Raw genomic sequence first — 26425 nt, 5'->3', positions numbered from 1 at the left:
GAGGATGGTCAAGGAAATATTGTTCCAGCACCTTGGAGGTTGAGTGATCAGCAAACTTCGTGGCTGGACTACCATCCGCACTGTAGCAACAACTTCTCGAATGAAGCGAGGGCTATTAGGGAGGAGTACATGACTTATTTTAACTCTGAGGGTGCAGTACCATGGCAGTGGGAACTTTGTGGAGTGTGACTGACTGCATGTTTGTATTCTATTGCTGTTGACGTATATACTTCTAGTTAAATATTTAGCTGTACACACTATGGAGGACCAAATTTTATTGTCCATCTGTTAAATTAAGGCTATTTTTATAATGATCTGTGCACTTTCATGTGTGTCTTCATAATACGGGTTAATCATAACAACCTTTTTTTGTCAGCATTTAACAAGAAATTGTCCACATTATCACTTTCCATAAAATGATAAGTTATATATTCTTATATAAAGTAACATTAAATTCACTAAACGTTTTTCAAAAGCTGGTCATTTATAAAGTATATACCGTCACGCAAGGAATAAAAGGAAGTTTGTTTTACAAACAGTGTTGCTGCATTGGTGGGAGGGGTGAAATATATACATTTAGCCATTTTACCATTTGAGTTGATAGACAACTTTTATTAATGAAAGTCTGGGTGGTTAAGCCCTATTCGTTATGTGAAGCAAATCCATATAATAATATTGTAACGTTTAGAGGGATAACACTCAGTAAGAACTCTAACAACGGCGACACTCGGCTCGAAGCTTATGCTTTAGTTACAAAAACTTCCACATGTTTACACAAGACTTCGCTTATATGAGATGTTCAGAATGTAAGATGATACAAGATGATACAAAATACACTTCATGTAAGCAATACGTGACACATATTACAAAGGACTAGCCCTCGAAGCATCAGCAAACTTTTTATAGCTGTAGATTTTACTTTATTCATTCCTCACAACACAATTAAGTGTTGTATTGTGGGGTTGACTGTCTTGTTGCCTTACATTTCTATAAATGTTACTGCCTTATCCTCCAAATATATGCTGCATGTTTTACAAGATTTGAAAAATAATAAATATGTGACTGTACTTTTTCAATTTACAGAACCCAAGCAAGATTATTGGTTAACAAACAGCAGCAGAGAAAATAATGTGGAGGATGAAATATGTATATAATTTTGTCTATTCTGGTCTTGAATGTGTGAGCAGTGAAATGTTTTGTAAGGTTTAAAACACAAGTCACAGCTGAATATGTGGCAAAACATGAACTGCAAATTTATTCCAGGATCAGACATTTTAATGTTAAAATAATATTATTCAGGGTTGTCACAAAAGTTTGAAATAGACGGTGTAGGCTGGGAATCAAACAGTTATTGATTTTTTATGGTTCTATTTTCACTCTATTTTCCTATGAAAGTAGCTAGGGATCATCATTATTCATAGTGGCTGGGGGAAATCCCTGGTCCCTAATGATGGCAACCTTTCAAAATGACTTTCTTTGCACCCTGAGCCATACAACCAGAATGTGACACAATCTCTTTTGTGTAAAAAACTTAATTGAAAAACACCTAAAAGAGCAATTCCAAAGGATCCTGAAAAACAAAAAAAAAATACGTGTACAAAAGCTTTATTCATTAATTTTTATTAATTTATTTGTGTGAAGAAAGTGAGGCTTTTTGAAACTCCTCGTATAACAGGTAATTCTTAATTGCCTCATAAATAATCTTATATTACCTCAAAATACATGCAGTTATAATGATTCTCAACTGAATCGAATTATGCTTGAACATATTGTCAAGTATACTTAAAAATTGTATTTGCAAAGTAATTTTATAACAAGAATCATATCAAGACTTCTTGAAGTACTCAAGTAGTGCATGTATCTCTTTTTTGCGACAAAGAAGGAGAAGAAGTTAAATTATTGTTATTAGAAAAATTATGTACATATGGTACCGATAAAAATGTGGGTATGATCCTGTCTTGCTACACTAAGAATGAATAAAGTTTTCCCTGATTTGACAGGACTTGCATGAGAAATCTGGAAGTCATTTAAGTTAAGTCCTTATTTACAACAAATTCATCGTCCAGTTTGTTGTTGGCTTATTTGAAATTTAACCTGCCGGAGTAGTTTTGAGTGATATTACAACATAACAGTAACACGTTTAAAAACTACCCCGTGGCGTTAATACTTTCTGAAATATACCGGCACATCCTTCGTTTGCCCTTGAGTTCATGATTATTTTAACGCTAAAGTTTTAGAGACGACTTTTCACACGAATGTGAGGCTCGGGAAGTGTATGCATTATAAACAAAATATTGGCGCCATTTCATGCAAATCGGACTACAAAGCGTTTACTGAAAAGACCAGTTAAAATTGTCAGAGTTCAAACTAGTTACTGGAGCTTGTGGGTTGAAAGCATTGAGGCCTGTAGACAGCGAGCTACATGTACTTGTAGGAGCAAGTGTACCTTGAGGAACGTAGCATTCCATTTCCAAATCAAAAATGACATCGTTAATCCTTTTCTTTGCTATAGCAAGTTGTCGACCAGAAAACCGTCGTAACTGAGACTCCAGTGACTTCACAAACAAGCTGATTGAATCATTGTTTTCCTGACTTGCTGCTGCTGGACTTTGAAGGCATTTCACGGCTTCCTTGAAAAAATCCAGTTTTATTTCGTCCATTTCTCTCGATTTATCTGCCTTTGTTTTCTTGGCTGGTCTCTCGTTTTCTTTTTCATCAGCAGTTGCAAGGGTAGTAACGGCAGGGTCTACATCGTCGCTCCCTTTTATGAACATCATTGCTTTGAAATATCTCCATTGGGAAAAGTATGCCGTGTCGGTACCCGCTCCACTCACCTTGGTGTCTTCTTGTATTTTTAATTCCCGGTAGAAAATTGTTTTTAACGAACTCCACTGTTTTTTAACATCATCCTGGCTTCTGTTCGGTAGAATTTCACACAGCTTCTTGAAATTTAAGTCTCTCAAGTTTCTGTCCCTATATGAAGTAAGGTGATGATTCCATAGCTGGTCGTTTTGCTTGTAAAACTCGATCAATTGCTCCGTTTCTTCTTCAGTCCACTCAGTTTCTTCCTTCGCTTTAAGAGAACGGACAACGTCATCTTTCATATACGATAAAGCGGTGTAAAATTTCCACCTCGACTGTTGACCTCTTGTGGTTTCTTTCTTTACCTCCCTTGTCAATGCCGTTCTAAGGCTATGTAGTTGTTTTTTGAGACAGCTTGGTGAAATATTAAATTTTTGGCATAACTCATGCAGAGCTCTTGACCTTCGTGGCTTGTTTTTATACTCTGGTGCACAAGTTTCCCACAGACACGGGTGCTTTTCAAGTTCTTTGCACAAATCTTTTCTTTGGGCCTCTGACATTTTATCACTAATAAATTCACAATCTTGGGTTTCAACATTCTCAACCTCCACAACCTCGGCCATGTTTACTTCCTGCCCAAATATGCCCAAGGTGAAGAGCGCGCTTACTCACCATCTTTCCCGCGTTTTTGGTGCGGGAAAATTGACCAATCACAGGTGTTGTGAAGCGTAGCAAGTTGTGACGCAAATAATAAAATTGAAAGTTTGTTGCAAAAAGTAGAACTCAAGTCAACTTTGCGCAACATGTTGCCACAACTTGCAACATCGAAATTTGTTGCGTGACAAGTTAAGAGCGAAGGTGGTAATACGGGCAACAACGCTTTTCAACTTGCAACGCAACAATGTTGCGCGACAAGTTGTGCGAAAATGTTGCCCGTATTACTTGTCCTTAAGGTTGAAGGTACTATGAGTTGATGCTTAGGAACTAATGAGATCTTGGCATCTATTTAAACATGGCATTGGTAAAGGTCGAACAAGGGCACTGTTTTGAGACCGCCATCTTGATCCTTCACAATTTTTTCGTCTTTTATTACGGGTACAGGTGTTTGGAAGCATTACATATAATATCTTCATGATTCAAACGCTGTGAACAGTGATGCAGCTGTTTCCAACTGTAACTGTAAAATGGGCTATTCTGTAAACAAGCTTTAAAAACATTATTCTCTCGCTTACAAAGTTCAACAGACTTTTTTTTTCGTTCCAGCAAAACAAAAAAAATAATAAGTGAACAACATGATACATCCTTCCTGCATACTAAGCATTATAGTTATTGAAACGTATTTTATTAATTTTAGTAAAGATGAGTAACTTAAGTAGAAACAATAGCGTTAGGGAATACAATTGGAAGAAGCTAGTTGACACAATAATTAGATACTGTTTGGTTGAGTGGAGTAACATGATATGAGAAGAAATATATTTCAGCAGTTTGATAATTTTCTTGGAAGTTAATAAATGTTAGGCTATCAACCTTGACATGGCATGAAACATAATTTAATTGCAGATGTTGTAATGAAGCCGAGGTGATTTCTTAAAATCGTTGTGAAAATTTTGTAGTAAACAATTTGCGTTTTTTTACGTATGAATTGTAAAAGGGCCAAAGACCAACATCTTCACGTGCAAATTGTGTGCATGAGTTATTTTTATAATTCTGTTTACTAAATTACCGTGTGATAACTCGAATTCCCTCACGTACGAACAACGAAAGGGGGCAAAGTCCAACACTTTCACGTGCCAGTTGTGTGACTGTTCTTCTCATGCAGATTGGCTTTTCACAATAATAATAGTAGCTTGAACGTATGAAGACCTGTTTCGTTTTGTAACCAATGCCTTAAAAAAGGCTCTTGTCTTTTAAGATGCAATAGCTTTTAAAACATGAAGAAATAAGTTGTTGGAATTAAGGACTGTTTCACTGAGTAGAATCGCACGTGAAAACCTCGTGAATTCTGATGATGCAACCATCTACCACAATGATAAGAATCCTGGTATTTCTTAACTACTCAAATTCGATGAGTCACATTTTGGCTTAAGAAACTCCGAGGAAAGCTTAGAGTTTTCCTTCTAATCAACGTTTGGTGAGTAGATATTTATTTTAGTACTTTAACAATCTGTTTAACTTGCACCAAATGTAACAGGGAAAGGCAGGGGAAAGTGAATATATTGCATGAAGGTCAACGCATCTGAGCGTTTCGCGTTTTCATTTATATACGGCAATACCCAATTTCGCACAAAAACCTAGTCTACATTTAGGACGAAAAAGGTAGATTCATCACTCTTGGTAAGGTTACACTGAAGCATTAAACTTACACTGAAGCATTCAAAATAGCTCATGCACGTTTAACTTGCCTATGTCACTAATTTCTGGTTTCCAGGGCCGTGGACAGTTCCCTTGTGATGCACCAGTCCTTGAAATTCATGGAAATGATTTTGGTTGGACAGCTGATGTGACATCTCTTGGGTCTAGTCCTTTATTTATCAATGACGATGGAGCAGTGGTATTTTACAGGTGTGCAAAGATTGCCAACATAACAGACTCCACCTGAAATTGCTTTTGGGGGCACCTATTGCATTGTAGCATTCACTAACGTTGCCCAACAGACAAACAAGTCAGAGGTAGCTTTCCACTTGCTCCGGAATTCTGATGGCGTGCAAACAGTGCAAAAATTAATGTTTTCATGCATTCCTTTTAGAATGTGGTTAATCAACCTCACTGTGAATAACCTGAACACTTTTACTAAAGATCTAAGAGAGGGGTCTCTTGTGGAAATGAAAATGGTGATCCTCCAATTTTAAGGTTGCACATTCATTAGACCATTTTTATCCCCCCACATTTTAAAAATTTACCCAACTTCACACTGTCATTATCATTGTCATCATCATTATAGGTCCTGCATGTTCTCATTGGTGGATTACAGCACCAACAGAAACTGTAGCAGCCTTATTATTTGCCACAATGATAGAAAAGAGCTAAACGATGATGGAAAGTTATAAATAAAACACCAGCCCAGTATTTTGTGGTAGTCTGTTGTTTGGAGGCAACGTTTGCATTTTTTTTTTTCAGTTTGCTATAAGCTCTGCTGTAATTTTTTGTCCTTTTCGTGTGCATATGAGACAGGTGGAAAAACAAGACATGGTTATCGACCATTATAATCTACTATGTGTTACTGGAATCTAGAATTTACCTCTCATTTTTGCAGAGATAAAACAGAACATCTAATGAAAATATCCGAAGAAAAGAAAAAGGAAATCATGAAAAAAGAAAATACCAAGTGAGTCTCTCTGTTTTAAAGCAGTGTAGTTTGGTCAGTCTAAATCTCGTGATTTTTTCTAACTTTTTGAAGTTTCTTTCTGTGATTCATCCTTGGGTTGGGCCCCTAAAAGTTAAATGGCATCATCTACCCAGCAAGGCAGCAATACATGTATTCTATGTTTAGTTTTCGTGATCCATCTCCAGGAGTTACTTTGTTGATAAAGCAGTGCCCAGTCATCAGCAAAAGTTATTAATAACAATTTTCCCAAGGAAACTTAAAACAGCAATGCAAATACAATCAATGCTGTCTAACAGATGCTCCCATAAGCAGAGTGCTCTCGGTCAACCTTTAAAAAAAACTTGTTTGAACTCCCATACAATAGACACTACATTTTTATATTTCTGTGAGCAGACACAAATTTAATATTAAGAGGAAAATGTTTGGTTTTTATTCTCCTGTGAATGAATTGTATAATAAGACGATGAAAGAAACAGGTAAACAATAATAACGATGGTCACACTGTATTGTTCTTTTGTTAGTACAATATTTTAGTGTGAATTTTCACAAGCTCCCATAAGCTACCGCCCTTCTGTTAATGAATCCTAGAGATGAGTAGGGCCATTCCTGTTGGTCTCCACAGGGGCAGTGCTGTAGTAGCACCTGGTGGCCCCTGATGACAGTAGGGTCATTCCTGTTAGTCTCCACAGGGGCTGTGCTCTAGTGGCACCTGGTGGCTCCTTGATTACAGTAGGATCATTCCTGTTAGTCTCCACAGGGCTGAGCTCTAGCAGCACCTGGTGACCCCTGGTGCCTTACTTTTGGTGCTTAAACAGTTTACAAATCTTAGTTTTTTGCTAAGCGCCCTGAATATCACAGTTTCAGAGTATTGGTCTCCCTTCAGTTTTTCTTAGAGCACAACCTTGGGACAGCTCCAGCTAGAACGATATTCTCTGTTTCTCGAGGGTGTCTGTCTTCAGTAGCTTCTTTTGCAAATGTGTTCTAACCCCAACTAGTAACATCTGCAAAGCAGTGCCAAGATCCTTGTTGTGGGCCCCCAGCAGACTCAATGAATTACCATAAGTTTTGAATTTCCCTTCAACCTGATTGGCATTAAATGTTGGATATCATATTCTGTACTTTGAGCTGTTCAAAAGGCTCCACAAACAGTTTTTAGCTCATGAAAGTTTCACTTGAGGCTATTTGAAGCTCCACCAAATGTTATCAACCTAAGTGCAAAAATCCTTTTTTCCAATTCAGAACGTTCATGTTCACTTCGGTTTAGTTCCAAAATGGTCACCATATTCTATTGAATGTTATACATGATTTCCTGTTAATTCAAATTCTTCAAAAGATAACTTTATTGTCAGCTATTTCTTGATAGAAATATACATGTTTGTTATTTCTATTCCAAGACTGTAAGCTCTTAACAAAACAAAACTAAACTATCTCGACAAGTCTCGAGTCAAGTTCCATCCAAGAGTCCGAGTTCAACAACAACGTCACATGACCGAAACACGTGATAATTGTCAGGACGTACATAATGTAACGCAACTCGAAATGTCACTAACATTTCTTCCCCTCCCGAATTACAGGGAAGCTGAAATTCGAATACATTTTAACTGAAATACATCTTTAGCTCTAGATCATAGTTCTCCGAAGTGTTCTTGTTACACATTAATCTGATTACAGTTCGGTGCCCGAATCTCTAGCGGGGAGATTCTAGTTATTGGTCGCTTAAGGGTCTTGCCATTAACCCGTACGTCCACCACTCGCACAAGGCCATCAAGGCCAGGGTACGTCTGCTCGATACGCCCAACATTCCACTGTCTCCTCACTGTTCCGGGATCGATAACAACGACAGCATCTCCAACCCGCAAATTGTCGTTACGAAAGTACCACTTCTGTCTTGATCCAACCTGCGGTAAGTATTCTTTCATCCATCGGTTCCAGACATGTCTTGTGAGCTCTTGTAGTCTTCTCCAGCGCTTTCTGGGATTAAATGGCTCGGAGTCGACGCTCTCTGGTACAAAATCACCACCTATCTGCCCGATCAGAAAGTGATTTGGAGTCAAGACGCGGTCGTCGTTAGGGTCGTCACTCACAGCTGTTAAAGGTCTCGAATTCAGCAGACTTTCTACGCCAATGAAGATTGTCTCCAACTCCTCATCATTAACTTCTGCATCACCGAGGACAGCAAAAATAGCTCGCTTTGCTGCCTTGATCATAGATTCAAAGACTCCACCAAAATGTCGCGCTGCAGGTGGATTCCATTTCCAACTCACTCCTTTATTGGAGGTCATCCGTTGTAGTTTGTCTTGGTCTATAGCAGAGACTAGGTCTCGCAGTTCCCTCGATGCGCTTACAAAGTTCGTTCCATTGTCACTTAACATTTGCTGCGGCCATCCCCTCCGCGCAGTCATTCTGACAAAAGCGTTAAGAAATGCATCAGTGTCCAAAGACGACGCCATCTCTAAGTGGCAACAATGGGTCTTCAAACAGAGAAACAAACACAAATAGCGCTTAGCTCGCACTCTTCCACGTCCTTGCTTAGTTAAGAAAGGTCCTCCAAAGTCTACTGCACAGCTCTCGAAAGGTCTGGAGGATTGCTGCAGTCTACTCTTCGGTAACGGCGCCATTTGCTGGTGAGCTGGCTTTGATCGAAATCGTCTCGCACACTCAAAACATTCTCTCATGACTCGTTTCACTTGTTCACGAACATGGACCACTAAGTATTTCTCCCGTACATGATTAATCGTATAGTTAAGCCCCATTTGATGACCCTCTGATTCATGGTAGTACTTAACGATCAGTCCTGTGACATAATTCCTCTTAGGCAGTATGATTGGACACTTAACATCATATGGGAGATCGTCCGCATGCCGTAGTCTGGTGTTGGACCTCAAAATGCCATTAACTAATACTGGATTAAATCGTGCCAATGTACTTCCTCTTAGGATTTCCTTGTTCCTTCTCAATGGCTCTATCTCCGCTGAGTACACCTTAGACTGAACCTGCCGAATGATAAATTCCTCAGCGTTTTGAAGCTCCAATGGCTTCAGTTCACCCTTCTCTTTTTACTCCCCTGGTTTCCTACAATTGTCTGTAAATCGGCGCACCCACGCTGTCACGCGAACTAAAGACAACCCAATTTCCAGTTCTCCTTTTGTTTTGACTCGATACCATTTCGAGTATCTTGAGGGGTCCAATCGCCACACCTCTTTGACACTAGCCGTTTCTTCACCTTCTCCAATTATTTGGTAACTGGTAGCATCCTTTGTGCCTGATTCTTTTGTTCCTTTAAGTTCAAGGTTCTCTGTTGACGTTGGCTTGTCAAACTTGCACTCTGGCCAGTCTTGTCTTGACTTTTTCAGAAATTCGGGCCCATTCCACCATAAATCTGCGCTTGCTAACTCTTCCACTGTCAGGCCTCTTGTTCCAAGGTCGGCGGGGTTTACACCCGTAGGAACATAGCGCCACTGATTAGGAGCAGAGAACTCATGAATTTCTCCAACACGATGGGCTATGAACGGCTTATACTCTCTACTTTGACCTTGGATCCAGTACCCCACATTCATACTGTCCACCCAATATGTCACTCCATTTGTAGGTATCTTGAGTGCAGAGCAAACTTGTCTTGTTAATCGTAATCCGACTAGAGCACCCAAAAGCTCTAATCTGGGGATGCTCACTGCTTTCAATGGTGCAAGCCTAGACTTTGACATGATCATTCCAGCAGTAATGTTGCCACCCTCATACACATGACGCGCGTAAACTACAGCTGTGTATGCGTTCTCTGAGGCGTCACTGAATGTATGAATACTCAGTTCTTCCACCTTAGGACTTGGGTCTTTCAAATACCTTGGGATTTTTACAAGTTCAAGGTCTTTCAATTCTCGAAACCACTTTGTCCATTCTCGCTGATGATTTTTTGGCAACAGTTCATCCCAATCCCGTGCCTCCAGCCAAGCCTTTTGTATCAACAACTTGGACCTGATTACATAAGGTGATAAGAAGCCTAATGGGTCGTAAACTGATGCTGTTCGCCTCAAAACATTCCTCTTGGTGAATTCAAATCCATCCAACTGTAATGAGTGTCTAAAGGAAAATTTGTCGTCTGTGGCGGCCCACAGGACACCCAGGGTCTTGGTTGTTGGCAATTCTCTCTTCTCCAAGTCTATCTCGGAAGCAAGATCTTCTTCCACAATGTCAGCAATTACATCCGGTTCATTAGAGATCCATTTGCGGATGTGAAAACCAGCCAAGTCTCCTAATTCGGTTAGCTGCTTTCTTGTATCCTTCGCATCATCCACCGTAGGTGCGGATGGCATCAGATCATCCATGTAACAGTGTTCTAGAACTGCATTAGCTCCCAATGGGTAAGTCTCCTTGTGAAGTCTGGCATGATGTTGCCAAGCAAACTGGACACAAAAAGGGCAATAACACCCTCCAAAAATAAACCTCTTAAACTCATAAACCTTTGGTGTATCCCCACTGTCCAAGTTCCTGTATAAGAATCTGTGCAGAGCCCTGTCCTCTGGTCTAAAAAGTATCTGGTGATACATTTGGCTCACATCACCAGCCAATGCAACTGGCTCTTTTCTAAACTTAACTAAAACGTCCACAATGTCACTTTGCAACTTAGGACCTGGTAGTGATTCACTGTTCAAACTCTTTCCATTTTGCTGAGCTGAGCCATCGAAAACAACCCGAACTTTGGTTGTGGCCTTCTCTGGCCTTACCACAGGGAAATGTGGAAGGAACCATTCTGATGGTGGTTTTGGCTCATCCTCTGGGACTTCTCGGATATATCCTTTACTTAAGTAGTCATCAACCACTGATTGGTAAGCCTGTGCCAGCTTCTCATCTTGCATGAACTTCTTCTCAACTGTGTGAAGGCGTTTCTCTGCCATCTGTCGATTTGGCGGTAATTCTGGTCTTTCATGTTTCCAAGGCACCGCAACTTCATATCTTTCACCATCAAACCTGATTGATTCGTTCACTTTAGCAAAGGCTAGTTTCTCTTCAGGGGAAAGTGGTTGCTCCACCTGCGGTGTGATCCCAATAGCCTCAAGGCTCCAAAACTGTTTCAGCAGATAATTCAGATCTCCATCACTACACTCTGACTGCCTTATGCGGTAGGTGTTCAGGTAACCAGTGTTACTTGTTCCAAGTCCCTCAGATATACCAATGGTACCAATTGCTGTCCACCCTAATGGACACAGTCTGGCACTAGGTTCATTGTCGCCTCCACGAACCTCTTTCATAGGAAACAGCAGGTTGTAATAATCTGAACCAATAAGAACGTCAATTTTACTCCTTTTTCCAAGCTTAGGAAAAGGAATGTCTCTCAAATGTTTCCACTGGTCTTTGATTTGCAGCCAGTTGGTGGGTTTCATCCCACCACAGATGTTATTAGATGTTTTCGCCACAATCACTGTGTCCACCCGACCATCTAGACTCTCCAAGCCAATCTCCATGGTTGCTGACATTAAATTGACCTTCTGTCCATTTGCAACATTGATAATTACTTTTTCCTTCCTACCATACAACCCCAGTTCCTCTACCACATCCTCATTAACATACGAAGTATCACTGCCTTCGTCCAAGAAACAATTGACTTGCAAGTGTAATAAATCAAGGCAAGAGTCGTCGTAATAGTCTTGACCGTGTTTACTCAAACTTTACTCTTTTTTTTGACCACGAGGTCCTAGCCCTAGTTTTACATCATGTAATACGACACGAAATGTCCTCTACTCTACACTATCCCCTCTCTAATTAAAAGGGTGAGTCTCCGGATTCACGGACAACACTTGAAAGTGTAACAGTGTCAAAGTAACCAGTCCAGTTCACAAGCAAAGGAAAGAAAACTAATACAAAAAAAACTGTCCATAACAAATCACAGTCTCAATATCCTCTTAGTGCTCGAGCCTTCTTTAACAATTTCGGTCTCAGTTTCTTAATCCGATCTTTTTCCATGGTCTGCTTGTCCTCCAGCATTTGTACGCGATCTACAATTTGCTGTAGACTACTGATAACCCATTCTCCATAACGGTCTGGGGGTCTTTTCACTCGCACCGGTCTTCGATTCTGGAGAGTAGGCTCCGGTTCCAGTCCTTCACCTTCATGTTCACTCCCTTCCTCCTCGCCACTGAGGTCAGGTGGGTCAGATTGAGTTGGTTTGCTTGTAGCATCTAGGGTATCTACAAGGGGGCCACCGCCCTTAGTGTCTGGCGCTTCCACTGAAGGATCACTTCTAACATCCCTTTCCGCCCCGCTGGGCTGGACGTCATCCGACTGACAACCACTAATCTCTGGCGTATCGGGTTGTTGGCTTGACAGTTCAGGATCACCTTCCAACAACTCACTCTCTTCTTCATCTGCACTTATTGCTACCCCAACAACTGTCCCATCTTCTTCTCCCGGCATCGACTGTGCATGTCCTTCTTCAACAGTCTCCACTGCAGGTGCAGTGCCCAAACCACCAGTAACTACTTCACCCCCTGCCTTCTCCTGTTTTCTCTGGTACAACCTCAAGTTGTTGAAATGGACTACCTTGGACCTCCTAGAACGTCCTGCAACTTTTCTAACACAGTACGTAACTTCGGTGACTTGTGATACGATCTCGAACGGACCATCCCACTGTCGGTGAAACTTGCTTGCTTCACCTGGCCTTAGCTGTGGGGTGTAGCACAGGACTAAATCTCCAGGTTGATAGACCGTGTGCTTCACTCCCTTGTCGTAAGCATCTTTCTGGCGTCGCTGAGCAACCTTCAGATTCTCCCGTACATCCCGGTATGCACCTTCTAAATCCTCCTGTAGATTAGCAGCAAATTCAGTGTACGAGCACTCACTGTCCTTAACCCCACCCATCATCACGTCCAAAGGTATCCTCATCTCTCTTCCGAACATCAGTTCAAATGGAGTGTGCCCTGTGGAGGCATGGATGCTACTCCGGTAGGCCATCATGCAATAATCCAGGTGTTCATCCCAGCTCTGAGGTTTACCTCCAACTTTAGCTTTCAACATGCTCTTAAGGGTCTTGTGTAGGTTCTCAATTTGCCCGTTGCCCTCTGGATGGTAAGCAGTTGACCGTGTTTTGTTGATCTCTAGCAAGTGGCACATCTCTTCAAAAACCTTCGACTCAAAGTTACGCCCCTGATCACTGTGGATGCTGTCGGGCACACCGAATCTGCAAATCCAGTTCCTCACAAGCACCTTTGCACAAGTTGTGGCACGTTGGTTAGGAATTGCAAACGCTTCAGCCCACTTGGTGAAACCGCACTGCACGGTTAAAATGTAGCGATTTCCTCTTCGTGTCCGAGGTAATGGTCCAACCATGTCAATGTGGATCCTTTGCATGGGATTTCCAGTGGCCAATGGCTGCAGAGGTGCTCTTGGCTTTGGTCTAGACTTGCACTTGGCACAGGTAAGGCAACCATCGCAGTACCGATGCACGTCCTTTGTCAAGCCCGGCTTCCAAAATCTCGCACTCATTTTCTTCAGGGTCTTCATTCTCCCCAAATGGGCACCTGCAGGACCATCATGAACTTCAGTAAGCGCTGGCCTAACCAGGCTTTGTGGCAAAACTATCCGTTGCTTAGTTGGAGAGATGTCTGTAGGCGACTGAAGATAGAGCACTCCTCCCTTCAGCTGCAACAGGTCAAGTTGTGCCCATACTGCCCGAGTGGTTCGACTCATGGGCTGAAGTTCCTCAGTCGTCGGTTTCTTCCACTCTTGTGACAACTGCGCTACCACCGGGCCAATATCAGGGTCTTCTCTTTGTGCTTGTGCCACTGCTGCAGTCGACCATATATCCCTCCCCTCACACTGCTTATGAACCGTTGGCAACCCTGCCACAGCGGCTACCTGGGGTCGGGCTGACGGAACACACGATGGGCACTCTCCATGATGACGCCTTGGTCGCCGTGACAAGGCGTCTGCATTACCATGCTGTCTCCCCGGCCGGTGCTCAATTGTATAGTCGTATTCTTGCAGGCGTTCCAGCCAGCGGGCCACTTGCCCTTGGGGCTCCTTGAAGGACATCAACCAGGTTAACGAGTGGTGGTCAGTTCGTAGGCAGAACCGCCGTCCAAGCAGATAATAACGGAAATGGTCAACATAGGTGACTAAAGCTAACATCTCCAACCGAGTAGTGCAATAATTTCTTTCATGTTCGTTCAAAGAGCGACTCCCGTATGCAATTACTCGTTCTGTCCCATCAGGTTGCAGCTGAGATAAGACTGCCCCGATTCCCAAATGTTGGCTAGCATCTGTGTCCAGTATGAATGACCCTGCACCGGCATTAAAATCTGGATAGGCTAGGACTGGTGCACTGACTAATCGGTGTTTGAGCTCTTCAAAGGCAGATTGTTGCTCTTGTTGCCAATGAAAAGGCGTGTCCTTCCTACACAGTTTATAGAGTGGCTCCGCAATGATGGAGAATCCGGCAATAAACCGCCGATAATAACTAGCCAGACCGAGGAAGCTGTGAAGCTCTTTGACGTCCAGCGGTGTTGGCCAAGTTTCAACTGCTTTAACTTTCTCTGGATTCGTCCTTATTCCATCACCGGAAACAACATGACCCAGAAAGGTAACTTCTCTCTTCAGGAACTGACACTTGGTTGGCTTTAATTTCAAACCCGCTGCTTGTATTCTGTCAAAGACCAACCGTAGGCGGTGAAGATGTTCTTCAAATGTAGAGCCCCAGATGATAATGTCATCTAAGTACACAAGGCAATGTGTCCAAGTGAGTCCACTGAGTGCCAGATTCATCAATCTGGTGAAGCTTGCTGGCCCATTTGTCAAACCAAATGGCATAACCCTCCATTGAAATTGTCCACGATGAGTTGAAAACGCAGTTTTGGGTTTGTCCTCCTCCTTCAGTGGCATCTGCCAATATCCAGAGGCCAAATCAAGGCACGAGAACCACTGAGCACCGCCCAGGGCCTCTAAGACATCATCAGTCCTAGGCAGCGAGATAGCATCTTTTTGTGTGTACTGGTTAAGTCTCCGAAAGTCAATACACATACGGTAAGTTCCATCATGTTTCCGGGCCAACACAACGGGGCTACTCCAGGGACTTTGGGACTGTTCAACCCTACCATTAGCTACGAGCTCATCCAGCTGTTGGTCAATGATTTCTCTTTGGTGAGGGGGAATACGGCGCGGTGGTTGCTTAATTGGTGTACAATCACCCGTATTAATTTCATGTTCCATGAGATCAGATTTCCCTAAATCCGAACTGTTCATAGCAAAAATGTCCTCATACTCTTTCACCAGAGACGAGAATTGTTCCTTTTGACCTTCTGAAAGCCCTTCCAGGTTTTGTTGTTCACAGATTGTCCTCCACTTTTCTCCCTCTCCTTTCGTCTGCTCACTCTTCCCCACTGTGCTGTCAATGGTCGAACAGAATGCATGTGGCCGAGAGGTACTTTTCGATTCTGAGTCAACTCCAATGGGAATTATACTACCATTCACGCTGCTAATAGGGTGATATTCGGCAATAGGAACATCTGACCGTATCTTGATTGGTCTATCCGAGAAGTTGGCAACTCGAACAAGGGCCTGTCCCGCCCTTGGAACCACAAGGGAACGAGCTATGCAAATTTCCGATTTTCCCTTTAGTTCCTTTGAGCCCTCCAAGATCCCAGGGCTTCCCGTATTTTGTTCATATCCCTCTTCCAATCTAGCTCCTAGCACTTGTTCAGTCCCCGGCTCTACTTCTACTTCAGCACACAGATAAAGTCTACAAACACTAGGTGTGACCTTGCAGTATCTAATAGGAATTTCAGCATCTCCTACCACAAAGGTTCCCGTGTCATAGTGAATTTGACATCCATACTGCTGAAAAAAGTCTGAACCAAGAATACAATCATGTGCTAGACCTTGCGCAATCATGACAGGCCAGGAGCAATCCATGTTTCCTATGCGAAATCTCACTTGGGTTTCTCCTAAGACAGTCAGTTCATTGCCATTTGCTGTCGTTAATGTTCCTATCACTGGTTTAAGTTTAGAAACATATCCACTTTTCTTCCATGTGTCCTCGCTCAACACACTAACCGTAGCGCCAGTGTCCAACAATACACAAGTTAAACAATGATTCACAAGTCCAGTAATATAGATCCCGGAATCAGATATGGCTGAAATTACACTGTCATTCGCGGTTGTATTGTAATTTACCTCACGGACATCACTGTCTGACAGGGCCACACGTACCGGTCCTACGGGGACTGTCTGGCCCTTGGCAGGCCCCGAGCTCCGTTTCCCGTTGTATTAGTCGGACAATCATGTGCAAAATGACCCTGTTTACGACAATATTTATTGTAACACACTACTTCGTTTCGGCGCCGTGGGGCTGTCACGGTTTTTGCTTCCGTTTTCATTTCCAGCTCACGAATTTTCTCATTCATGCCAAGAACTAATTCCTTGAGCTCGCGTATTTCAGATGAAATCTTCTCACTATCAGCCGAGGCACCAATCACATTAACAGATTTCTTCTTCTCAACCGCAGGAGCTGCGCGACAAGCCTCACGAGCACTTTCCAACTGGCGAACCACACGCACAGCTTCCACGAGCGAACTCGGCTGGCTCATAAAAACTCTCTCACGAATGTCATCACTAATTGCTACACCTTGAAGAAACTGGTCCCTTGCCAGTTCCACTTTAAACGAATAGGCCACCTCTGGGTACGCATTTTCGACCAATTCCATCAAGCTATCCGCAAATCCATCGAAATCTTCATTTGGCTTTTGGCATCGTGCCCGCAACTGCAATTTGTAATCTTCTTTCGTCTTCCCCGAATCAAATCTTCGAGTCAACTGATCAGTAAATTCTTCGAACGGTAGCGATTCCGAGAGCTTGAGCAGCTCAACAGCTTTGTAGGCCGGTTGGTCCAATAATGTAAGCAAATACGCTCGACGATCCACCGGTTTGATGTGCGCGAGACTTGCGTATTGCATGAACTGCGAGAGCCACGTTTTGAAATTTTGGCCCACCAAATAAACGCGTGGAGCTCTTACGTTCCTCCTAACTTCGCTTTGTTCGCTTGACGCCACCATACTCTGCTTTAGAGCTTGAGACAGGGTATTTACGAGCTGCTGCAGGTCACTGCCCCCTTCGTGTGGCTCTACTTTCGGTGGTTTCTTCTTTTGTTGTTGTTTCAGCACGGGTTCTGTCGATTCAAGTTTCGGTAACCCTCCTTCGGCGCCTGCGGACATTTCATCTAGTTTCGGTGTAACCCGCCTTCGGCTCCTGCTGGAGTTCTATCTTCTTCCATCTTTATATCCCAGTTCGCTGCCACCAATGTAATAAATCAAGGCAAGAGTCGTCGTAATAGTCTCGACCGTGTTTACTCAAACTTTACTCTTTTTTTTGACCACGAGGTCCTAGCCCTAGTTTTACATCATGTAATACGACACGAAATGTCCTCTACTCTACACAAGCGTCTCTCCTCATGTTTCAGAATGACAGGAACAGTACGCAAGGCAATACTCCTCTGTGCGTGTTCTTGCACTGTTTCATACGTACTGGACTTGGTTTCCTCTGTCACGGGTGTGTCAGCCTTCCCCTCCATGGACCCAGAAGCTACTTTCTCCTCGTGAAGTAACCGATGGTGTCTGTCCTTGCATCCGTCAATTCCACACTCTCTGTTCCAAGTACATGAGTCACCAAGGTGCCCTTTCCCCAAGCAACGGTAACACAGTCCAAGCTTCTTCGCCGTCTCCCACTTCTTTCTATGTTCCATTCCCTTGAACATATCACATTTCCAAATTGGGTGTTTTTGGTTGCACACTTTACAGGGACGATCACGTTTCTCTTCTGTGGTCCCAAAATAAGACTTAGTTGAGCTCTTTCCTCGTACACTTCCAACACTGGACAAACCATGCTTAATTTCTGATGCTTGTACCTGGTACTCAGCTTCCTCAGCAACCCAGCGACGCAGCTCTTCAAGAGACTCTAAGCTTCCCTTTTCTTTAATCCATCGATAGTACTGGCTAAGTAGAGCTTGAGGAAGTTTTTCCAGCACAATTGCGTACAATGTTCCTCCTTCCAGGTCAGCAAACTTCTTATTTTCCTTTAAAGAAACCACAGTCCTCTCCACTATGTCGGCAAATCTTTCTAGCTCTCTCGGATTATCAGCGTTTATTGGCCTCATCTTACGTAGCTCATCGATATGGGCTTGAACCTGTCGCCTGTTTCCCCCATACTTTCGATTCAACCTTGCCTTAGCTGCTTCATAGGCATGATCCGAGTAACCAAGCCCTTTCACCGTTTCGGCCGCCTCTCCTACTAAACAACTTTCGAGCCGCAACATTTTAAACTGAGCCGACAAATTTGTTTCATCCACACAACTGGAAAACGCTGCCCACCACGACTGATATTCTTTCTTGTCGCCCGAAAACTTTGGGATTCGAATCCGCTCAAGCTGTTTGTTTGCGTCGACCACGTGACCATCTTTGCCATGTGCGCTCTCAAATGTGCCGATCTGGCTTGTGTTATTTTCTTCGCTTTCCTTGCTGTTACTTCGCGATAAGAAAAGCCGAGCTTCCTTTGTCTCGTTATCCACACGATCTATCATTTTATCCGCTTCATCACCTGTTGAAGCCGCCAGCGATGCATGCTTATTATCTCCGTACAAGGTTTGAAGCGAGTCCAACAGCTCCAACAATTCATCCCGTCGCTTGTCGATGTCCTGCAGTTTTGCCGTGACATTTTCCTTGTTTGGCGTTTTCGTCGATAATTCCGCAGCTAATTCGTTCAGATGCTTCGTAATACTTGTCTTGAGAGTTCTTTTTTCTTTCTTTAACTCTTCTATTTTTCCATCCATAATTCCTCCAGCTTCAATTCTCGATGGACTTCCCGCCAAATGTTTCCAAGTTCGAACGAGTCCCTTGCAAATTCCACAATACTGGTTCCGATTGTCCAATTATTACACCAATGCGAATATCCGGTTTCCGAAGGACCAAAATGTTATTTCTATTCCAAGACTGTAAGGTCTTAACAAACAAAACTAAACTATCTCGACAAATCTCGACAAGTCTCGAGTCAAGTTCCATCCAAGAGTCCGAGTTCAACAACAACGTCACATGACCGAAACACGTGATAATTGTCAGGACGTACATAATGTAACGCAACTCGAAATGTCACTAACAATGTTCCTGTTCAAACACAATTTATTGTGTCCCTGCATTCAACACAAAAAATGGTAGTCTTGGGTCTTTAATATCCTAAGTTGAGAAGACTTGCAAGTAACAGTTTCATTTTATAGTAATTGTTCAGTAATTGTTTACATGTGGAATTCCCAATAAATAGAATTAGTGATGACAGGTAACAAGTTGTCGACTGTTTGCTTTTTAACAATTCCTGGGCTGGGTTTTTCAAAGCTGGGTTAAGATAGCCCAGGGTCAGTGCGAAATTTGAATTCAGCTTAGAAAGCTTAAAAAGTAAATTCAGTTTAATGCATTTTTGAGCTATTTTGAAAAAATAGCTCATATGTCAGTGGTGTGAGCGTATGTATCTTTGTGGCATTGTATCTTTGTAACTTTGTATGTTCGGATGTTTGTTGCAAGAGCCAATAAGGTTGAAGGTACTATGAGTTGATGCTTAGGAACCAATGAGATCTTGGCATCTACTTAAAAAATGATTTTGCTAAAGGTCGAACAAGGGCACTTTAAGACCGCCATCTTGATTCTTCACAATTTTTCCGTCTTTTATTACGGCCACAGGTGTTTAGAAACATTATATTAAATATCTTCATGATTCAAACGCTGTGTACAGTGATGCAGCTGTTTAAGGGTTCATATTTTAGTGTGGATGCTACTTCAAGACATTTCTGACCGAATTCGGCTATCGCGAACGGTACCACGCACGTATTTATGAGTTGTGTTTCACCTGCTTCAAGGTAGAGTATAAAAGATCATATATTTTCAAAGCTCTTCCAGTGAAGCAATAATTGATATTTAGATATGGACTTTAATTCGAAAGTACGCGGCCTATAAAGTGTGGTTTTAGAAGTTTGAAAGGCAGCTTATTTTTTTAAAGCTGTACCGAGTATTGTTAATCCTGTAAACAAGCTGTAGAAATATTATTCTCTCGCTTACAAAGTTCAACAGACCTTTTTCGTTCCGGCAAAACAAACAAACAAAAAAAGAAGAAGAAGTGAACAACATGATACATCCTTCCTGCATACTAAGCATTATAGTTATTGAAACGGATTTTTTATGTAGTAAAGATGCGTAACAGTAGCGTTAGGGAATAAAATTGGAATAAGCTAGGTTACACAATAATTAGATACTGCTTTATTGAGTGGAGTAACATGATATGAGCAGAAATATATTTCGGCGGTTTGATAATTTTCTTGGAAGTTAATAAATGTTAGGCTATTAACCTTTACGTTGCATGAAACATAATTTCATTGCAACTGTTGTAGTGGAGCCGAGGTGATTTCTTAAAATCGTTTGAGAAAATTTTGTAGTAAACAATTTGCGTTTTTTTAAAGTACGAATTGTAAAAGGGCCAAAGACCAACATCTTCACGTGCAAATTGTGTGCATGAGTTATTTTTATAATTCTGTTTACTCGATTAGTGTGTGATAACTCGAATTCCCTCACGTACGAACCACGAAAGGGGGCAAAGTCCAACACTTTCACGTGCCAGTTGTGTGACTGTACATCTCATGCAGATTGGCTTTTCACAATTGAATAATAATAGTAACTTGAACGTTAAAGACCTGTTTCGTTTTGTAACCAATGCCTTAAACAAGGCTCTTGTCTTTTAAGAAGCAGTAGCTTTTAAAACATGAAGAAATAAGTTGTCGGAGTTAAACACGGTTTCACTGAGTAGAACCGCACGTGAAAACCTCGTGAATTGTGATGATGCAACCATATACCACAATGATAAAAATTCTGGTATTTCGTAACTACTCGAAATCAATGAGTCGTAGTTTGGCTTAAGAAACTCCGAGGAAACCTTAGAGTTGTCCTTCTAGTCACATTGGTGAGTAGATATATATTTTACTTTAACAATTAGTTTAACTTGCACCAAATGTAACAGGGAAAGACATAGTAAAGTGAATATATAGCATGAGGATCGACGCAGCTGAGCGTTTCGCCTTTTTTGTTTATGTACGGCAATACTCAATTTCGCACAAAAACCCAGTTTACATTTAGGACGAAAAAGGTAGATTCATCACTCTTTGTAAGGTTACACTGCATCCTCGGAGACCCAGGGGCAGTTAGTCGGGTCGATAAAATGTTCGTGGTGAAAGTTTACTGTATGATATTACGTATGATCGAGACGAGCCCCTGGGCACTTACTCTTACCGAACCAGTTCCAGAAGCGTTTGAATTGCCTGCTTCTGATTGGCCAGAAAAAAATTTTTCTGGCCAATCAGCGAAGAGAAGCTGCCGGGTGACTCTCGTGTTTTCTTACACGACGTAGTTTTCCTCATCGATGGCCATAGTTGCGTAGCGCGTTCAACGGGGAAAGTTTCTCGACGAAAGTTTCAGAACAAAATGTTAACAATCCGCAAAATTGCAACTTTTAGCACGGCTACAAGAACCAAACACTCTCCGATGAATTTTTAGGGCGGATCTTTCCAAGGTATCGTAAATTTTTATTGCTGATACGATACGCGATGCATGACTTTCACTTTCCACACCTTAATTTGCTCACATTGTCTAGTATACAACACCAAGCTTACATTTTAGATGTCCATGTTCGTTGCACGACTTCTGAAACTTTCTACAGTGTGAAAATTTCCGTTGCACGGGCCACGCAACTACGTCGATTGATCGTGGGAATTGCTGGCTTGCTGCAGTGCGCGCACCTTCTTGCTTTCCCCCCAAACTCGATCCCTTACCGTACGTATTTTAAATACAGCCGTTGTGTTTAGTTCGAAATATCTTTCCGGTTATGTGCTGAATCCTGACTTGTTAAGTGAGGTCGATTTTTGCAGGTTGTGTGGGTTTATTTTTACGGATAAGTGAAGAAAAAAAATAAAGTTGGGTTTGCGAAAATGTTTGAAAGTGGTTGGTGTGAAAGTTTTGGAGGGCGATAAACGCGCAGTGTGTGACACGTGTAGGTACAGAGTTGAGAAATCGTGGAAGGGTGGGATGTCTATATAGATATTTTTGTAGTCACTAAAACTTTACAAGAAGTGAACGCTCTTAAGGAAATTCCAGGGAGAAGAGACCAAGCAATAGGGACACTTTCCAAAGATCCAACTTCAGCTCTTGATTTCAAGGACCTGGGTCTCTGGCTTACTAAACCCCATAAGAGAACCTGGGTTAATCTTCACTGTGATTAGAATTATGGCTAATATAGTAGAAATGAATTTTTATTATAAGATACATGTATAAAAGTAATTTCACATGATATGTGGTTTTTTGCCAAACTATTTATCTATGATTGACTTGATGTTTCCCCTTACTGACCCCCTCAAACACATCCACAGTGCCATTGTTTTAACTCCCTTGGAATTGATGGTACAAGATTGGACTTATTTTGAAAAAATAATGCTGCAATATTAAAAATTTTCCTTTGGTGCATTTGTTTGATATTTCATAACTTCCCTATCATAATTCTCCTCATCTGACAATAATATTCTTCATTGAAAATTATTTTTAAATCTTTAAACACCCTCTTCAGAAAGGTAAAAATCTTCATTGCATGGTCACCATTCCACACAGTGTCTTTAAAATACTTTCCACAGAACATAACTTATTACAATTATCAAATATTGTTTCCTGTAGAAGACAATCAGAGAATACAAATTCTAGAAAACAAGCAGTGAAGATTTGATTCTTGAAATTTCTGTCACAGATTATTGATTTTCTTTAAGTAGACTAACAGTCTTTGGCACTGATGTTGCAACATAAGTGGCTTGGAATGATTCTGCTGTTTTCATTACTGTCATCAAAAAAGGAAGGAGTTTTTTCTCTTCTACAGGTTGTACGCTTAATGAAATCTAAAAGAAGAAAGACTTTTAGAATTATCGAAAACAGTAAGAGACAATTTCAGCACTGTTCCCTTTTTCCAGAGAGTGTTGGAAAACAGTTTTTGTATGTTATGTGTAGGTATACCATATTTACTTGTGTATAATGTGCACCCGAATATAATGCACACCCCGTTTTTCTAGACAGTTTTCAAATAATAAACTCAAGTATACTTGTTGGCCACCTAGTAAAACAAACCCTTTGGGACAGAAAGAATCAACAAATTAAAATAAAATAAAATATTACAGCTCCCTAGTATATACATAACTCAAGCAGTATTATAGGTAGACATGTGAACTCCAATAAAAAAGTAAAAAAAAAAATTCAACAGCTTAAAAATAAAATTAATGTAATGGCATCTGTAGTTCTGTATTATGGGGTGTTTTTCCATTTATAATATGTAAATGTTCAATTGCACTATTATCTTAATTAAGTAGTCGCAAGGCTTACTTCATCACCTTTCAATTGTCAATAAATGGCGACAAAAAAAACATGATAATTCTTGTGAAGTGTCTGTCAGCTTTTAGACATAAGATTACTGAACATCCTTGAATAAAAGCCAGATCTTCTGTTAAGTATAATGAGGGTCCTGAAAGGGGGATATCAATCCCATTGAAACTGTTTAACCCTCAATTCCCATTTTTTACATTTTTTTCCCATTCTCAGTGATAGAATCCCCCTGCCAGTGACTTAAATCCCATTTTTCCAGAGCAACAACATCTCATTTTACCCCTTCAGAGCTCCCCACAATCAACTCAGTGTAGCAACCTTCCTAGTAAACAAATCAGCATACTTTCCAATGAACAGCTGTATGTACCTGCAACGGGATTCTTCTGGTAAAACTCCTTAAAGAACATTGCCCTGAATTTCTTGTTCCCCAGTTAATGATTCCGGGCTTCCATACAACAAAGAAAACGCTCCCTATCCATTCAATATTTCTGATTGTTAAGGAAGCGATGGAATACAAACTTGAACACTTGAACACAACTTTAATCCGCTTGATTTACAATACACCGATTTACAACAGGTTGATGTACTGCCCGGGAACCCGACTTACAACAAATCTACGAGCGACTAGCAAGGAAGTCACGTGACGTGTTATCTACATAATTTATTCTACTCTCACAGGTCCAGTCTCACGGGGCTTTTAATTACCCGAGTACGAGTACGACGATGGGCCGTAACACTGATCTTTTGTTTTGCTTTCCCCTAAGAAAGCGGCCTGAATTCCTAGTGACCTCGAGTACTTAACCTGGTCCACAACAATTGACATGAGAGGTGAAATCACTACGACCAAAGGATTACTAGGGAATTTATAACCTTTAGCATCTAACGATTTTTAAACCCCCAAGCTTATAGGCAACATTTGGAAGGTTAGACTCTTCTATCAATTGCCCAAAAACATCTCTTCTTTCCACAATCTTCTCAATAATAAATCTTTGCTTCGCTTTGAACTGTACCACTGTACCACAGGAAACAAAGACAAGCCCTCTAATTCTTCAAGCGCTTGCTGGAGGTCTCCCTCGAATCTAAAGTTAACACTACTATCAACTTCAGCAGAATTCGTACGGTCAACTGCTGTAAGCTTTTAAGCTTAAAAGTTTCGAAAGGAGTTTGGAGAGAAAGCAAGAAGAAGGCACTGCAGTTAGCCGGCATTTCCCACGATCAATCGACGTAGTTGCGTGGCCCGTCAACGGAAATTTTCACGCTGTAGAAAGTTTCAGAAGTCGTGTAACGAACATGGACATCTTAAATGTAAGCTTGGTGTTGTATACTAGACAATGTGAGAAAATTAAGGTGTGGAAAGTGAAAGTCATGCATCGCGTATCGTATCAGCAATAAAAATTTACGATACCTTGGAAAGATCCGCCCTAAAAATTCATCGGAGAGTGTTTGGTTCTTGTAGCCGTGCTAAAGGTTGCACTTTTGCGGATTGTTAACATTTTGTTCTGAAACTTTCCTCGTTGAACGCGCTACGCAACTATGGCCATCGATGAGGAAAACTACGTCGTGTAAGAAAACACGAGAGTCACCCGGCAGCTTCTCTTCGCTGATTGGCCAGAAAAATTTTTTTCTGGCCAATCAGAAGCAGGCAATTCAAACGCTTCTGGAACTGGTTCGGTAAGAGTAAGTGCCCAGGGGCTCGTCTCAATCATACAGTAAACTTTCACCACGAACATTTTATCGACCCGACTAACTGCCCCTGGGTCTCCGAGGATGGGTTACACTGAAGCAGTAAAGTTACACTGAAGCATTCAAAATAGCTCATGCACGTTTAACGTGCCTATGTTGTCAACAAGTTGATGATTGGATGCTCTTTAAAATAACCTAGAAAATTATTGAGCTATTTTGAAAAAATAGCTCATATGTCAGTGGTGTGAGCGTATGTATCTTTGTGGCTTTGTATCTTTGTGGCTTTGTATGTTGGGATGTTTGTTGCAAGAGCCAATAAGGTTGAAGGTACTATGAGTTGATGCTTAGGAACCAATGAGATCTTGGCATGTATTTAAACATGGCATTGGTAAAGGTCGAACAAGGGCACTTTGAGACCGCCATCTTGATCCTTCACAATTTTTTCGTCTTTTATTGTGGGTACAGGTGTTTGGAAGCATTACATAAAATATCTTCATGATTCAAATGCTGTGAACAGTGATGCAGCTGTTTAAGGGTTCATATTTAAGTGTGGATGTTGCTTCGAGGCATTTCTGACCTAATTCGGCTATCGGTACAACGCACGTCAGTATGAGTTCTGTTTCACCTGCTACAACTGGGTAGAGTATAAAAGATCATATATTTTCAAATCTCTTCCAATGAAGCAATAATTGATATTTAGATTTAGACTTTAATTCGAAAGTATGCGCCCTATAAAATGTGGTTTTAGAAGTTTAAAAGGCAGCTTATTTTTTTGAAAGCTGTATCAAGTATCGTTAATCCTGTAAACAAGCTTTAAAAATATTATCCTCTCTCTTACAAAGTTCAACCGACCTTTTTCGTTCTATTTAGTAAAGATGCGTAACTTAAGTAGAAACAGTAGCGTTAGGGAATAAAATTGGAAGAAGCTAGTTGACACAATAATTAGATACTGTTATATTGAGTGGAGTAACATGATGTAAGTAGAAATATATTTCGGCAGTTTGATAATTTTCTTGGAAGTTAATAAATGTCAAGCTACCAACCTTGACGTTGCATGAAACATAATTTAATTGCAGATGTTGTAATAAAGCCGAGGTGATTTCTTAAAATCGTTTGAGAAAATTTTGTAGTAAAACAATTTGCCTTTTTTTACGTACGAATTGTGAAAGGGCCAAAGACCAACATCTTC

General features: G+C 41.3%; 2 protein-coding genes across 2 annotated transcripts in view; one reads left to right on the top strand and one right to left on the bottom strand.

The window, feature by feature from the left end:
- Nucleotides 1–26425, top strand: part of LOC140933586 (ubiquitin carboxyl-terminal hydrolase 47-like) — a 75988-nt gene that overhangs the window by 33539 nt on the left and 16024 nt on the right. The window contains exons 17-18 of the mRNA XM_073383191.1: nt 5231–5364; nt 6056–6127. Coding sequence (XP_073239292.1) covers nt 5231–5364; nt 6056–6127 — 206 coding nt within the window. The remainder of the gene's footprint in view (nt 1–5230; nt 5365–6055; nt 6128–26425) is intronic.
- LOC140933052 (uncharacterized) lies at nt 2331–3425 on the bottom strand. Its single transcript, XM_073382570.1, has one exon. It carries the CDS (start codon nt 3423–3425, stop codon nt 2331–2333), a length of 1095 nt encoding a protein of 364 aa, XP_073238671.1.

Source organism: Porites lutea, chromosome 4 (genome assembly GCF_958299795.1).
Source record: "Porites lutea chromosome 4, jaPorLute2.1, whole genome shotgun sequence".
NCBI lineage: Eukaryota > Metazoa > Cnidaria > Anthozoa > Scleractinia > Poritidae > Porites > Porites lutea.
This window is presented reverse-complemented; position numbering and strand designations above follow the sequence as displayed.